At 40.2% G+C, this 16,076-nt stretch overlaps 1 protein-coding gene across 1 annotated transcript in view; it reads left to right on the top strand.

Moving 5' to 3' along the window:
- Positions 1–16,076, top strand: part of LOC126183291 (dual specificity mitogen-activated protein kinase kinase 7-like) — a 172,604-nt gene that overhangs the window by 85,411 nt on the left and 71,117 nt on the right. The window contains exons 5-7 of the mRNA XM_049925128.1: positions 638–817; positions 1,232–1,455; positions 1,642–1,788. Coding sequence (XP_049781085.1) covers positions 638–817; positions 1,232–1,455; positions 1,642–1,788 — 551 coding nt within the window. The remainder of the gene's footprint in view (positions 1–637; positions 818–1,231; positions 1,456–1,641; positions 1,789–16,076) is intronic.

A 16,076-nucleotide genomic window follows, 5' to 3' on the forward strand; every position in this document is an offset into this window, starting at 1 on the left:
AATCCATTACTCTACACTCACATTTTTCTCTCTGTGCCCTCCTCCTTACTCCCCACCCCTCTGTCCCCTCTCATCACCTCCCTACCCCTTCAACTCAAACTAACTTCCCTTGCCTGCATCATGGCTAGCTCACTGGTACCACATTCCTATCCCATTCTCTTGCTACTTCTCACTGCCATCAGCCTCCCTTCCCTCTGTACCTCCCTTCACCTTGCCCCTTCACCCACTCCACTGACTCAGCTCTTCATCCTAGTCAGTCTGCTATGTCAGGACAATGTAGCCAGCTAGGAAAATGTAACTATGCATGTATGTGTGTGTGTTTTGTTCAGTCTGAAGACAGACATTGCCCAAAAGCTTAGTTACAATTTCAGTGTCATTTATGTTCTTGTCAACTGCTCCAAGCCTTAACTATACAGTGAGTGGATACTTTATTCCTCCTCTTCTGAATTGTCTATATTTTGTAACCATTTTCCATAGAATTTTTAGTTTTAAAAATAAAGCAATTTGTAATATTGAAAGTAGGTTCACATTAATAGGTGTTAGTTAAGGAAAAATATATCCTGTTACATTAAAGATCTTGCTTTATTAAATAAGAAATTCTTTTGTTATGTTAATGTAATAATTTCTTTTTTTACAGACAGTCAAGGCACTACACTACCTGAAAGAGACACATGGTGTTATTCACCGTGATGTCAAACCTTCCAACATATTGCTGGATGAGAAAGGAAATGTTAAACTCTGTGATTTTGGAATATCTGGACGCTTAGTTGACTCTAAGGCTAAAACAAGAAGTGCGGGCTGTGCTGCATATATGGCAGTATGTGTCTTGCTTATTTTGTATAGTATGGCAGTATATTTCATTTATTACTGACTCTTTTTGTTGAGGATGGTATAAGAACTATTAACAAATATATTATTGTGTAATACTTCACTTGTTTATTAATAAGTGACTAAATGACATTATTAATGACTTGCCTCTGTTCTATCATCAGATTTTTGAACAATGATACCCTCTTAATTCATAACATTGAGGTTTTTTGTCATATTATAGAAAAGATCCTTTTATCTTAAATAGTGTTACTTACTACTATATTATTTAATCTGCTTAGTGGAGTTGTTTTATGTTACTCCCATGATATAATTTCAAACCATACCTTACAGAAATAAACATTGTATCAAGTTGCATGGGTACTAAGTAGATGTGTTTTAATCACTTGTAACGTCCTTTCAGCCTGAACGGATAGATCCACCAGATCCCACAAAGCCAGATTATGATATTCGAGCAGATGTGTGGAGTTTAGGAATAACACTCGTGGAATTAGCGACTGGAACATTTCCTTACAGAGACTGTAAAAATGATTTTGAAGTACTTTCAAAAGTATTACAGGATGAACCACCATCTCTTCCTGTAGACAAAGCCTTCAGTGAAGAATTTCGTGAGTTTGTTAAAAGCTGGTAAGTCTATTATCAACTTTTATTTACTTTTCTGTCAAAAACTAGAGAATTTATGATAAGTGGCTTGTTTTCTATAATGTCAGACAAAAAATTGATGCTTCTTGGAAAGTCATTAGAGAGTGTGTTGTAATGTAAACAAATTTTGCAGGACATTGGTGTACTCACAGCACATTTCAATTTTTTCAGCTTAACGAAAAATTATAAAAACAGACCGAAGTATAAGAAATTGTTGGAACATCCTTTCCTGAAAAAATACGAGGTTGCTCAAGTAAATGTAGCTGCTTGGTTTGCATTAGCAATGCAACAGTGCAGTTCTAATTCTCCAGTTAGAAGGTAATTTTTCTTAGAATATTATCTTTGTATAGTAACTTAAAATATTCAGAGTGAGCACAAAGTCTTGCCCTGATTATAACAATTTATTACAGAATAACCGTTTGACATAATAATTTACATTTGATGCCATTACATAGGTTAGTGTTACAATGTTTTTTTAAGACCACTTACATTAGTAAACCTCAACGTGTGCTCCCTTGGTAGCTCGGAGAATGTCGAGGCGGTATTCCAGTTCCTGCCAGGTGTTTCATAACGTGTTCTGTCACAGTATCCACAGCAGCTTGTATCCTAGCCTTCAGTTCGTCGACGTCAGAAACTGGTGTGATGAAGACTCTGTCCTTGATATAGCCCCAGGAAAAAAAGTCAAGGGGCATAATGCCTGGAGAGGGGAGTAATGTCCGGATTGGTGGATTGGAAGGAATGGTCCAACACCCTGGCCACCCCGCTCTCCAGACATTACGCCATTTGACTTTTTTTTCTGGGGCTATATCAAGGACAGAGTCTTCATCACACCAGTTGCTGATGACATCTGGCGGAAACTGGACTACCGCCTCGACATTCTCTGAGCTACCAAGGGAGCACACATTGAGGTTTATTAATGTAAGTGGTCTTTAAAAAAAAACTAGTAACACTAACTTATGTAACGGCATCAAATGTAACTTATTATGTCAAATGGTTATTCTGTTATAAATTGTTATAATCAGGGCAAGACTTTGTGCTCATCCTGTAGTTTTCAGCTCTTTTTCATGTTAAAGTTAGTTTTTTATACTAGCTGTTTATCACTAAATATAGCAGTAATGATCTTGTAGGCTGTGAAGAAGTACCCATTATCCGATAATAAAATCTTTAGACATATAAGTTGAACTATCACAAAAAAATGAAGAGTTGCATGTTCTTATATTCATGTATAGTTTCTTGTCACAATTGATTCACACCATCTGTTGATATACAGCTAGAATAGGCTGTAATGTGATTCATAATAAATGAAATTTTCATTGTGAATTTAACACATTTATTGAACATTGTGCCAATGACTTCCCAAGTATACAGCCTGGTAGCATTTTCTTTATGACACAATATTTTGATTACAAATCTTCTCATCATCGGGTACTTTCTGTCATGTTTGGAAAGCAACTGGTGAAGACATGACATGGTGTTGACATATTATGACATAAAAACACTTCCACAGCACTCTATATCTGCAAATTCATCATTGAACTGCAGCAATGTTGAGTGACATGGAAAATTCCTTTCATTCACGAAGGTCTATCTGTTAAATAAAATAAAAATAATTTTCACAGACAGTAGAGCTAAATTTAACACCAATAAATACTTCAAATATCCAAGGATTTTGGAATATTTTCACAGTACCTTGTAGAGGGTAAGTTAAACCAATCAAGTGACCAATACACAAGGAAAAAAAATTTGAAACACATTCCCAAACTACACTGGTGCCCAAAATAAAAGCAACAAACTGCTATCTCCCTGTCCTGTGTCTAATACACAATGTAATCATACAAACTGTCAACCAGGTGTCTATACGATTGTGTTCTGCACGGAAGACGGCATTCCAGTCAACAGAGAATCATGCCAGTGACTACAACAGGGCACCTCTGAAATGAGGCAGTGTTTGCCGGTTAGCCCCACATCCTCAACTTCTGTGTACACAGTCACAGACGGTGCAGTATGGCACAGAGAAGGTGCCTACCGGACTCTTTGCAGTAGAGGGCCAGAGAAAGAAAGAAAACAGGACAGTCACAAACTGACGTGGCCTGATGGTTTAGTGTGAATTGTTCTGTTGTTTCTCAGATGTCGTGACAGTGTATAGATAGACCAAAACTGTATCCTGAAGACCAGGGCAGGGCCGACTGCACGTGACTTCAGTAGAGAGGACCGTTATTTGGCTGTAAGGGCAAGAAAGTATTGCTTTAGTACTGCACGGCAATTGTCATGTGAGCCTGCAGCATCCACTGGACGTGCTGTATCTAGGCAAACAGTGTGCAAAAGGCTTTGGCAGAGTGACCTTTATCGTCAGAGGCCTGCTTGCTGTATGTCTACCTCTGACGCGTCTTCACAGAAGGGAACATCTAGAGTGGGGTCATCAACATGCCACTTGGACAGTCAAACAGTGGGCCAATCTTGTTTTCACATACGAGTCCTGATTTAGTCTGGATTGTGATACTTGGTGGATTCACATCCAGAGGGAATGTGGAACATGATTTCAGGTCCCAAACATTGTGGAAAGAGACTGATATCGAGGAGGATCCATAATGGTGTGGTCAGAGATTACATTTACCACTTGAACTGCTCTTCATGCAATTATATGGGTGTATAGGCAAGGTGTAACTGCTGCCAGGTATTGTGATGAGATCTTGGGACCTCATTTGCAGTTTTTGTGAGGTGCTGTGGGCCCAGACTTTGTATTGATGGATGATAATGCTCAACCTCGTAGAGCACGGGTGGTTGATGTTCTCTTGGAAACGGAAGATATTGCACGCATGCTGTGGCCTGCTGGCTCTCCTGATTTGAATCCCATAGAGCATGTCTGGGATGCACTAGGGAGATCACTTGCACCATATCAGCATCAACCAACCACTCTCCAAGACTGCGAGCAGCTCTCCAGGAAGAAAGGGTGTTATAGCATGGATGACATCATTCACTGCATACCCCATCATTATCAGGCCTGTATTACTGCCAGAGGTGGTCACACCCCATACTGAGCACATTAACTAGTTCTTGGAATGTGTGTGCAAATCCATGAAGTTGGAAAAAAACGAAGAACTTTTTGTCTACCATTATGAATGTTGCAGCTGCTTACATTGTGTATTAGTTACAATGTTTCTACTTTACCATCACCTGTTTATACTGTTTTTTACCAAAATAAATACAACCTTGCAAAATTTCCTCTGTCTCCTACTGAGACAAATAAGAAACTGTTTCATAAACTGAAGCTTGCATGACATTGAATATATTACCAGAATTAAAGAAAATGTTTTGACAATTTCTGTAGAGCAGGAAATGGTAGTTACTGTTGCTAAACTTTCCTTGACCTCTTCTGGAAGGGGATGCAGGAAGCAAAGAGAGAACTTGTGTGGTGTGAGCAACTCCAACACCTGCACACAGTGCAGGCACCTTATCTTTACTTTGTGCTTCACACTGAGCATGTATCCTCAATGTGGACTGAGTACTTTCTTTTCTGAGGGGAGTCAAAGATAGTGTCCATGATAGACTGGGGACTGCTTTGTCACTCAGTATAGCATAGAGCCCAATCACACACGAGCCACATAAAACATTGAATTCAATTATGGCAACTACAGTGGTATTTCAGACATTATTGTTTGACTGCTAAGGTATCTATGGATATGCATAAAATACCAGTGATCCAAAGTCTTCTAACTTCTACAGATTTACCACTAGGGAGCTTCAGCACTCAAGAACAAGTTGGCATATGTGAATAATAACTGTTGCTCAATGCCTAGAGTAAGAAGTTTTGAAAAGGTATTAGACATAAAGGTTGCTATTTATCTTATTAGAATAATACATGAAGGAACTCAAAAAAGGAGTTACACCTGAATTTATTACAGGATAAACAATTACGAGTTTCACTCTCACAGAATAATCTTCAGTTAAAAATTCCATTGCAAGTTCCATCTATTCCAAAGCTTATTACTAAACACTTAGTGAAATTAATTAAACACACTGAAATGAAGTGAATGGATTGATGGAAATGAAGTCAGTGACATGAAACAATGTGAGTGCAAACCATTCAGATATGTACTACACTTGATAAATGAATGTGTAATTACAGCTGAAAATTTGCACCAGAATGGGAGTCAATCTCAGATTCCTATTTAGTTTGAGTGTTCACCTTAACCAATAGGCTGCCTGAACACACATAATCATACCCATACTTTCATTGTCACAGATGTTTCCCTTTATGATTTCCATATAACCAATGAGAAATCCACAGGTAGTAGTTGTGTTTGGAAATCATAGGTGGAAACATTAGTGACAATTTAAGGTTGAATAGGGCCTGGAGATGTGCTCAGACAGCCTAATGGGTAGGGCAGTTGCTCATGATAAGTGAGAAATCCAGGTTTGAATCTCAGTCCAACACAAATATTCATTTGTCACTGCAGTTGTCAGTACTTAGTCATATAGTCCTAAGCTTTGAGCCCAACTGTTTTTTTGCAATGATCTTTTTGATCAGGTTAACAGATGATCACTCAAATTATTTTGTGTTGTGCAGTTATCTTGTAATAATTTCTGGTACACTCACAGTTTCCCAGTAGTATTATGCCATATTAAAAAAAATTTAAAAAACTTTGAGACAATAAACTTTTTCTGGTCAAAGTTGATACAGTTTGCTTGCACTAGTCTTTCTGCAGAAATTTCCTCAGAGATGAAATATGTTAAAACTTCAGGTCTCAAGTCACACCAAAATGAAAACACTTCAAGGTTTCACTGAAACAAGTACAATTTATTTTGTTTACTTATATCTCACCAAGTGCATCTCTTCCATCAGTATCACCTACAGTTAGCTGATAGCACCATAATCTAATACTAGGCCTCCACCAGTCATGGGTGCACGCACCACACATCAGCAGTTGTGTACAGAAACCAAAGCCGAGTAAAAAAGGGGTAGAAATTCAAGTGAGAACATCTGCAAGTTGTTATAAGGTTTTCATACTGGAAGAATAACGTTGTTGTTCACTGTCTTGTGACTTCAGAACATGTAGCTCTTTGGAACCTCACTTCCATCCCTGAGGACCCCTGAGGACTCTAAGCAGCTCTCAAAATTATTTAAGAATGAGGCATTTTAACTTTTTCCTTAAACGTGAACATTTCCACAGGCTGTTTCCTTTATCTTGGAAAGAGTAATACATTGCCTCCTGGCAGCAATTCTCTCATTATTATTTCCCACTTAGAGTTTCTGTAAGAGTATTTCTCTTATGAAAGTGTAGCAGAGTGTAACTACAACATTCATCAAGAATTGTGAATCCCTGACATCCTACTTCATGTGGATTAGGACGGAGAACCCCATGAGCTGGCTGTTGCTAAAAGCGACAGCCCTTCTACCAGGGGCTCAGGTCCTCTGTCACGTCAGACTGAGATGACTGTTAAATCCCTGCCCCAATCAAAATCCAAGGTGGATGGACATAAAAATTGTGTGTTACAAGGTATTAAAAGTTGAATCAAGGGATATCAAATTGTTTTTAATGACTGAAGGTGTTTGTACAGTAATTAAGATATAGGATTCATTTTCCAGATCTGGCTATCTTACATTTTATGTGGTTTTAGTTAGTTACTTCATGTGAATGTCTGGATGGATACTGATTGGTTCCCCCATATTTCCCCAGGTGATCTATTTCTGTATTTGTAACAACATCAGTGTTGAAGTCTCTTTAAACTCTAATCTTTGTCTCATATTTTGATATAATTATATTGGAATAAACAATTGTGTGAGGATTCTGTAGTTTTTAGTTGACCAGTGATAGCAATTATTTCTGGTTTAAGATTACTTTTTGTACAAGTTTATCATTGGTAAATCATCATCCAAGACTTCTTTTACTTTACTACCCACACCATAATTACAAAGATACTGTTATGTCAGATGTTGTGCAGGAGAGTGTTAACTATTCTGTGTTCCATCAGCAGCTTGACACAGTGTTATGATTGGATGAACATTCTCTAAATAAAGGTTTTTCATTCCAGTATCAAGAAATATCTATATTGATTTTAAATATTTTTTGTATGATTTAGGAAGTAAATACATAACTGAAGGTCACCAGCCTTGATACTAATATTTTGAGGCGTTTGTGGGTCTTGTATATCCAAAGTATTTTAACAAAATCATCAAAATGCTACACATAAACATTTTCAACAGCCATAGTTACTAAATAAGGGGTCATACTGAATGATTTTCTATGGGTTACGAAAATGAATAAAGTCTGCATATAGGAATACCTTGAATTCAGTCCATAAAGAGTGCACAAATTTTCCGTGGACCAGTAAAACCGCTGTAGATGCAAAGTTATCCCTGTTATCAAATCATCTTCATTCAGCACTATCAGATTACTTCTTGTGTTTGTCAGCATTTGTTGACCATGAAGGTTGTGTGCCACCCTGATTGCCTAACTCCAGTTACTCTGTTTTTGATCTTCCTCCTTACAATTAACTTCAGTCCTCAGCAGTTGTAGATACTTTATTTCACTTTATCCATACATTACTTCGTGGGTAGCAAATGGAGTGTGTTCCCTCGGGACTTCCCATTTTTTAAGTTTTTGCTGTAAATTGACCAGCCATGCACTCCACATGTACTGCCCACCCCAGTGTTCTTACTGCTTATAAAGCTATATTCACACATTTAGCCTGTGCTGGTGAGGGTACGTGGGGTTTATGTAAAGTGAAGATTGTGTTTCTTGTCACAGAACTTCGTTAGCCTGTTCCAAATTTTATGTCCTTCACAGTAATGGTCTTCCTCAGATTGGTCATGGAAGAAAATACTCATTATTTATTATCAACAGTATTCCTTAGTTGATGTGTCAGTTTGCATTACTGGAGGCTAGTATGTCCGAGAATTATCACTGTAGTCCATTTAAAATTACTTCACAGTTCATGTCTGTCACTTGCTGCTAGAGTGTTGCCACCGGCTATCGCTCAATTATAGGTAACACATAACCACAGCAAGTAACTTCACAAATGGTTTAATGCATAGTGTGGAGCAGTGTTGGAAGTAGTCGCCTCGAGGTATGTCGGGAATGCAAGATGCTGACAGTTAATTTTATGTGACCAATGACTGAACTGCGCAGGAGATGCGTTTGTAGCCCTGAATGTAAACTCGTGTCCTAAGCTGGCCACAACCTCATGATGTGCAATGTATCTGAGAAAGCAGTGATCAACAGTCTACAGCAGAACTAAAATCGTGATCACTTTGTTCACGGCAACTAAAGCTAACCTCTACGAACAAGCTGAAGACAGTAGTAGTTCAGTTTCAGCACTAAAGGCAAACTGTAATTTCTAACTATCATTGGTTACCTGAAACTATCCTCACTCTGGCTACACAAGCTGCTGCATTAATACAATGAAAATAAATAACTGAAATATACATAAGTAGAATATATAAGTATATTGTTATGAGGGTGGGACAGGCGATCTTCCATGGCCTTGCAGAAAGAACCATCACTGTATTCGCCTGAAATGATTTAGTAACACCACAGGAAACTTAAATTGAGATGTCCAGACGAGGCAGAACTCATTCTCCTGAATATGAGGTCACTGTCTTAACAGTTGCATTGCCTCATCCGCTTGGTCCCTATTTGTGATCCTGATCAGAGGCTGAGTGCTGTTACTTTCAGAATAGTTTTGACTGGATACTTCTTACTTCAAGGAAACAGAGGGATCATATTGACAAATGTTACCACAGATGTAAAACTAAATTTATGTGTAGGTGGAGCTTACGCAAGATAATGTGCTTCTTGTGCAGAAATGCGTTTTTGTCTTGAGCAGTGGGCAAGTCACCCCCATTGTTATGACTTGGGCACTTTAAGCATTCTAGTTGCGGTCTCTTTACTAAATAGCATGGCATCACAATATTCAAGCACAATAGGTGCATGGAATATTCTCAATAATCAGGCACATCTGATTATATGCAGTGCCCTTCATTTTTTTATCAGAAAAGATGAACAAGGAAGCAAAAAATCTCATTAAAAATTGTACTTGAGAGGGTTAAAGGAACTACCAGCTATTCTAGCCTCACAGTAAACAGAATAAAGGAGGAGGGAAAACATCTCTGCAAGTACTCCCAAGGTTTCACTACTTCAGAAAGATGCAGGAGGAGAAGAAAATTTAATTTTTAAATAATAATGTCACGTAGAAGAGGGTGTAAGTAGATGAATGACGAACACTGACTTCACTTAACGAACATTTATTCAGCACTCGCACATACAAGAACACGGAGCAAACTGCATCCAGCCAGAACACACACGCTATATATACAGTTACAGAACATTCCAGTACAATGATTCTTGATGTTTGTGGATACTTCTAGAATGTACTCAAACCGAATACCGAAATTAAAATTTTACAGTTACGTTGAGTTTTGAACTCATAACCCTCCATGCAACAGTCTAGTATCATAACCACTACACCACGGTGACTGTGCTACTCAGCTTCTTCTGCGACATTGCTCCCTCCTTAAGAGAACAGTATCTCGGTGCTACGTCCTCCCAGTCCGGGAACGAGTCATCAGTCCTGCATACTCAGACTTCCGATGACTGGTGTTCGCCCTGGTTCTGATCTTAGAACTTCCTTTGCCGCTACACTCTTCGTCACCTTTCCGCTTGTTGCCTGTCGCTGGAGCTTCGAATTTACCCTGGGTTGCAGGACCCTTATAGGGCTTCATTCTAAGGAAGTGGACCATATCTCTGATCTTTCAGCGTCTTGTGTCAGGGTCAAAATCTTCAACTTCATAGGTAACATCAGACAACTGTTTTACAACCTTGTAAGGTCCAAAGTAGTGCCTGAGGAGCTTCTCAGAGAGACCAACCTTCCGAGCAGGAGTGAAGATCCAGACGAGGTCACTAGGCTGGTGGACAACAGGGTGGTGGCTCGTGTCATACCTTCGGCAATCGTTTTCTTGAGTCTGCAGTGTGTGCAGTTGAGTTAACTGCCGAGTTTCCTCAGCTCTGGTTAACACTTTGCTGATGTAATCATCGTCCATGTCGTCAGGATGTAACGGAAACACAGTGTCCGTCGTAGTCACCTCACGCCCATGCACCAGGAAAAACTGCATAAATTGTGTGGTGTCTTGTTTGGTTGTGTTGTAGGCAAACCTCACGAAAAGTACACCTCATCCCAGGTGCTCTGCTCAACATTGATGAACATTGATAGCATGTCAGCCAAGGTCTTATTAAGGCATTCAGTAAGCCCGTTAGTTTGCGGATGGTAGTCAGTCGTCATGTGATGAGGAATGTTGCACCGACGGTTTATCTCTGTCACAAGATTCCCTCGTCCGTCATTAACGATGTTGGGGCACCGTGTTGTAATACAATGTCTTCCACGATGTATTTGGCTACCTAGAATGCTTCGGCTTTTTTTACAGCTTTTGTAATGGCATAGTGTGTCAGATAATCAGTGCAAACAATAATCCATCTATTGCCACTAGCAGACATTGGAAATCGTCCAAGGAGGTCAGTCCCAACACGCTGGAAAGGCGTTTCGTGTGGTGGAATTGGTATGAGTTGGCCAGGTGGTTTCTGAGGAACTGCCTTTCTCCTCTGGCACTCTCGACAGTGCGACACATAGTGACGGACACTCCTAAATAAACCTGGCCAGAAAAATCTCTTGCTGATTCTATCGTACGTCTTAATAATTCCTAAACATCCGACTTCAGGTGTGTCATAGAATTTCTGTGTTTAGGAATCGCTGGTAGCCACCTCTTTCCAAACGGATCAAAGTTTTTCTTGCAAAGTAATCCGTTAACTACCTTAAATTGCCCTTTCTTATCCTCTGACCAATTTTAGGCAAGCATAATTTGAGATATCTTGGTGTCCTTCTTCTGCTCAGCAGAGAGATCCTGGAGTACAGCGAGACAGTCACTGTATTCATTAAAGTCTTGATGGTTTTGCACAGGGCTTCTTGAGAGACAGTGAGCATCTTGGTGTTTTCTTCCACTTTTGTACACTATAGTAATGTCATTTTCTTGAAGATGTACTGCTCACCTGGTGAGTCGTCCTGTTGGAACGTTAAGACCTGTCAACAAAAAAGTGAATGATGGTTTGTAACAACTGTGAATGGCCTTCCATAGAGATACTGTCAGAATTTGCACATGGCTCAGATCACAACAAGACATTCTCTTTCTGTACTTGAGTAGTTTCTGTCGGCTTTTGTAAGTGTCCTAGAAGCATAGGCTATAACCTTCTCTTTTCCATCTGAAATTTGCACCAGAACAGCACTGATCCCATACCCATTGGCATCTGTGTGTAGTTCTGTAGGTGCTCTCTCATCATACAGACCAAGTACAGGGTCAGTCGTCAGAGCTTTTTGCAGCATATCAAAGAATCTTGTTGAACACCACTCCATATAAATTTAGCATTGGCTTTTAACAACTCTTGAAGTGGTCTGGCTTTGATACAAAAGTCTTTCATAAAACGATGGTAATAACAACATAATCCGAGGAAGCTTGTCACATCTCTAATACTTTTAGGAATAGGAAATTATGTTATAGATCTCACCTTCTCTGGGTCTGGCCGCACACCTTCGTTTGACGCAAGGCATCCAATTATGTTGATTTCTGTTGCTCCAAAGAGACACTTTCTTGGATTCAGTTCCAGTCCGCCTTGTTGGAGATACTTAAGAACGGCCCTCAGTCTTTTTACGTGTTCATCAAATGTCTCTGAGAATACTATAATGTCATCTAAATAACAAGGACCCATTGTCGACTTCAGGTGACTCAGAAGATTATCCATCATCTGTTGAAAAGGTGCTGCTGCATTACACAAACCAAACGGCATTACCTTAAACTCATACAGGCCCTCAGGAGTGATGAATGCGATTTTCTCATGATCAGCCTCATCTACTTCGATTTGCCAGTATCCCGAGTACATGTCCATGATTGAGAAAAACTTAGCCCCCTTCAGACAATCTAGTGTATCGTCAATTCGTGGAAGGGGGTAAACATCCTTTTTAGTTATCTTATTAAGCTTCCTGTAATCCACACAAAAGAGCCAACTGCCATCCTTCTTCCTGGCAAGAACCACTGGTGATGACAATGGGCTCTGCAAAGACTGAATGATGTCATTCTTCATCATTTTCTCTACCTTGTCGCGAATTATTCAACATTCCATTGCTGACACATGGTAAGCTCTCTGGCTTATTCGTTGATGGTCTCCAGTGATAATCTGGTGCTTCACAGTCGATTTGTCTAATTTGCTCTTCACCTGTGGATTGAAGCATTTAGAGAATTCTTGAAGAATGGCAAGTAGCTTCTTCTGTTGTTTCTTAGTAAGATCTGGTGATAGTCGAGCTAGAAGATCTTGTCTCGTAGTGGTAGGGCCAATTTTTCCCACAGACGCGGTATGGGAGATTTCTATGATGCTCAGCTGTTTTGCAATTAACAGCTCAGCATTTGCTACACACATGCATCTTGGAAGGATCTGCGGTTCTCGGCGACAGTTAACTATCCACAGTTCGCCGAATTCGTTCTTAAATGAGACAACAGAGGCTGGGATGACCAAGTTATTCTTCAGTGGTATGCTTCTCTTACATTCCACTACAAGATCCATGGGTTGATGCATGGCATGACACGTGGCAGTCACCTTTCTAGCGCTGACTGCAGGAATGATCACTTCATCCAGCACACACAGTCTCCACACACTCAGATGCGCATCTTCCTGTCCACAGTATCTCATCTCACCTAGCATAATCTTTGAACGACCACAATCTATAATTGCCTGAGAAGCTTTCAAAAAGTCTCATCCAAGAATGACGTCATGACTACACTCTTGTAAGACGATGAATTCTAAGGGCTGTGGATGGCCACTTATACTGACATGAATGACACATCTTCCAGTAGGTTTTACATATTTCCCATTAGCAACCTTCAGCAGAGATGTTTTGTTGTTGATAAATACGGTTTTCTGCAACCGGTCACAGTACTTCTCCGAAATGACTGAATATGATGCTCCAAAGTCCACAAGACCTTGGGCTGGTCAGCCATCCATGAGGATATCGCCGTAGTTTCCTATCAATTTTGTAGTGATTGCTGACGGAGGATTTTTCTCTTTGGCAGCCTCACCTCCAAGGAAGGTTGCACCCTTTGCGGCGATGGTGACCTACATCGTCCTGCACCCAAATCTTCTTGTTCATCTTCATCATCCCGGAGTTGGTGTTGGCTAAGATTGGTCTGCTGTCTTCTGTCGCGGGCGTCATCAAATATCCGCCACCTTTCACGACAATAGCACACCACATGTCCCAGTTGTCCCCAGTGGAAACATACTGGTTGGTTATCCTGGGTCCTCCAGTTGGTGCCCAAACAGGTTCCTCATGCAGCATTGTAGGAACGTAACTTCACCTGTGTCTCAACTTTCTCACCGTTTTAAAGAGAAATGAAGGACAAGAGATTGGGTTCAATGTCGGTTCCACTTCCTTCCTTATGACCTCTTGAAGCGTCTCGGTTTTCTGCTCGCCGTGCAATCCAAGTGCCTTCTGAACTCCCTCTCGCACTATCTGATGAAGAACACTTGTGAAATCAGTTGCTTCCTCCATCACAGACATCGATACGACATTTGAAGCCGTTCAAACTTCTTGCGTGTAATTCTTTTTGATGCATTGTCTCGATATACTGGCACCATTTCATGAAGTCGTCTGCTGTCGAAACCTCCTTCAGGTGTGGGGCTTGATACACATCCTCAGCAACATTCTTCATGAGATGTGCAACCTTGTCTTCCTCCTTCGTTCTAGGATCCACTGTTGTGCACAGCTCCAAGACGTCTTGAATGTAGGATGCTGTAGTTTCTCCTGGACGCTGTGCCCTGCACTTTAATTTATCTTCAGCCTTGCACTTCTGTCATTGTGTGTCACCGAAATACTTGCGCAGTTCTGCCTGGAATACTTCCCAGCTTGTGAACTTCTCCTCGTTGTTCTCATACCATTGCTTGGCAGTGTGCTCCAAGTTGAAAAATACGCTAGCCAAACACACGGTGTCATCCCATTTGTTAAATTTGGCTATACACTCATATACCTTCAGCCACTTGGTTGGATCTTGGCCATAGACACCAGAGAACCCGGAAGGATATCTCATATGGTGGCACACAGTTGCTGTCATCGCAACGTCCTCTTTTTCTTCTGTCTCCGATAGATTGCAATCTGTTGAATATGACTCAAACTCGGGTTTCTCGCCACATAAACGGCGGCTGTGTCATGGCCTGATGGGAGCCACTGTGTTGTCGATAATGTGCGCTATCACAAGTTCCAGTGCCTAGCATCTCAACCAGAACAATGTCATGTAGAAGAAGGTGTAGTTAAATGAATGACAAACACTAACTTCACTTAACGAAGGTTTATTCAGCACTTGCACATACAAGAGCACAGAGCCAACTGCCTCCGGCCAGAACACATATGGTAGATATACATTTACAGAACATTCCAGTGCAGTAATTCTTGATGTTTGTGAATACTTCTAGAATGTACTCGAACCTAATGTAGAAATTAAAATTTTACAGTTCAGGTGAGTTTTGAACTCATGACCCTCCATGCAACAGTCTAGTATCATAACCACTACACCATGGTGACTGTGCTACTCAGCTTTTTCTGTGACAATATTGCTGAACAGGTCATCATAGGACTGACATAATTTCAACATGACCCCTTTCCTTTATTTTACATATTCAGTATTTAAGTAAGTGACATTTATTGCTGCAACACATTTTTTACCCCTTTTTTCTCTTATGAGATTTCCATCAGCCAGCATGTTGTTACTTTGGTTGATGCTTTGTTTATATGACTCCTTTTCTTTTTTCTTTTTTTTTTTCTTTTCTTTTTCCGATACTCTAATGAAAAAATATTGACTTAGAACACCTATATTTGTCGAATTATTGGTGTTACATACATAACCTGTTAATGCAATTGTTTGCAGATTTATTAGCTGTATCTTTCAAGTTACACGACATACATGTTTGTCAGCACACATGAGATGCCAAACTGCATCACCGCGGCCATGTGCTAGTCTTTCACAATGGAGCACAGACGATTACTGTTGTCCCCTCCTGTAACTCGCCCCATGTGCAGGAACAGACCAACTTTTAACCTTGTTCATATTATGCAATTCCAAACAAATAACAAATTACTTATTTGAAGAAGTTTTGGACTTGCAGCAGGTCGTAGTCAACGACATTCATGATATTTCAGCTGGGCTCGTGCCATCAAAGGCTGGCAAAGTTGTCCTGTGTTCTGCAGTATATAGCATGCTGTGAATATTCCACACATGAATCAACATAATGTTGACAGACTGACCATACTACCCGGCGGCAAAGACCTCACTGGTGGAACTGCAGAGCTCAGCTGTCCTCTGTGTTGCCACTTACTGCTGCCACCAGTGCCCTCTGTCATCTTCAGTTTGAGCAAAATATGCAGATGATAGGGTTCCAAGCAATATACAGCTGGTAGTCACTATCACAGTTCATCAGATTTTTCACTGTGCAAACTTCCAAGGATTCTTTAACATTGAAATCCAAAATAGATGTTGCTGTGACCATAAGTATTGTTTTATGATACTCCGTTGTATTCCC

The sequence above is a fragment of the Schistocerca cancellata genome, chromosome 4 (assembly GCF_023864275.1).
Source record: "Schistocerca cancellata isolate TAMUIC-IGC-003103 chromosome 4, iqSchCanc2.1, whole genome shotgun sequence".
NCBI lineage: Eukaryota > Metazoa > Arthropoda > Insecta > Orthoptera > Acrididae > Schistocerca > Schistocerca cancellata.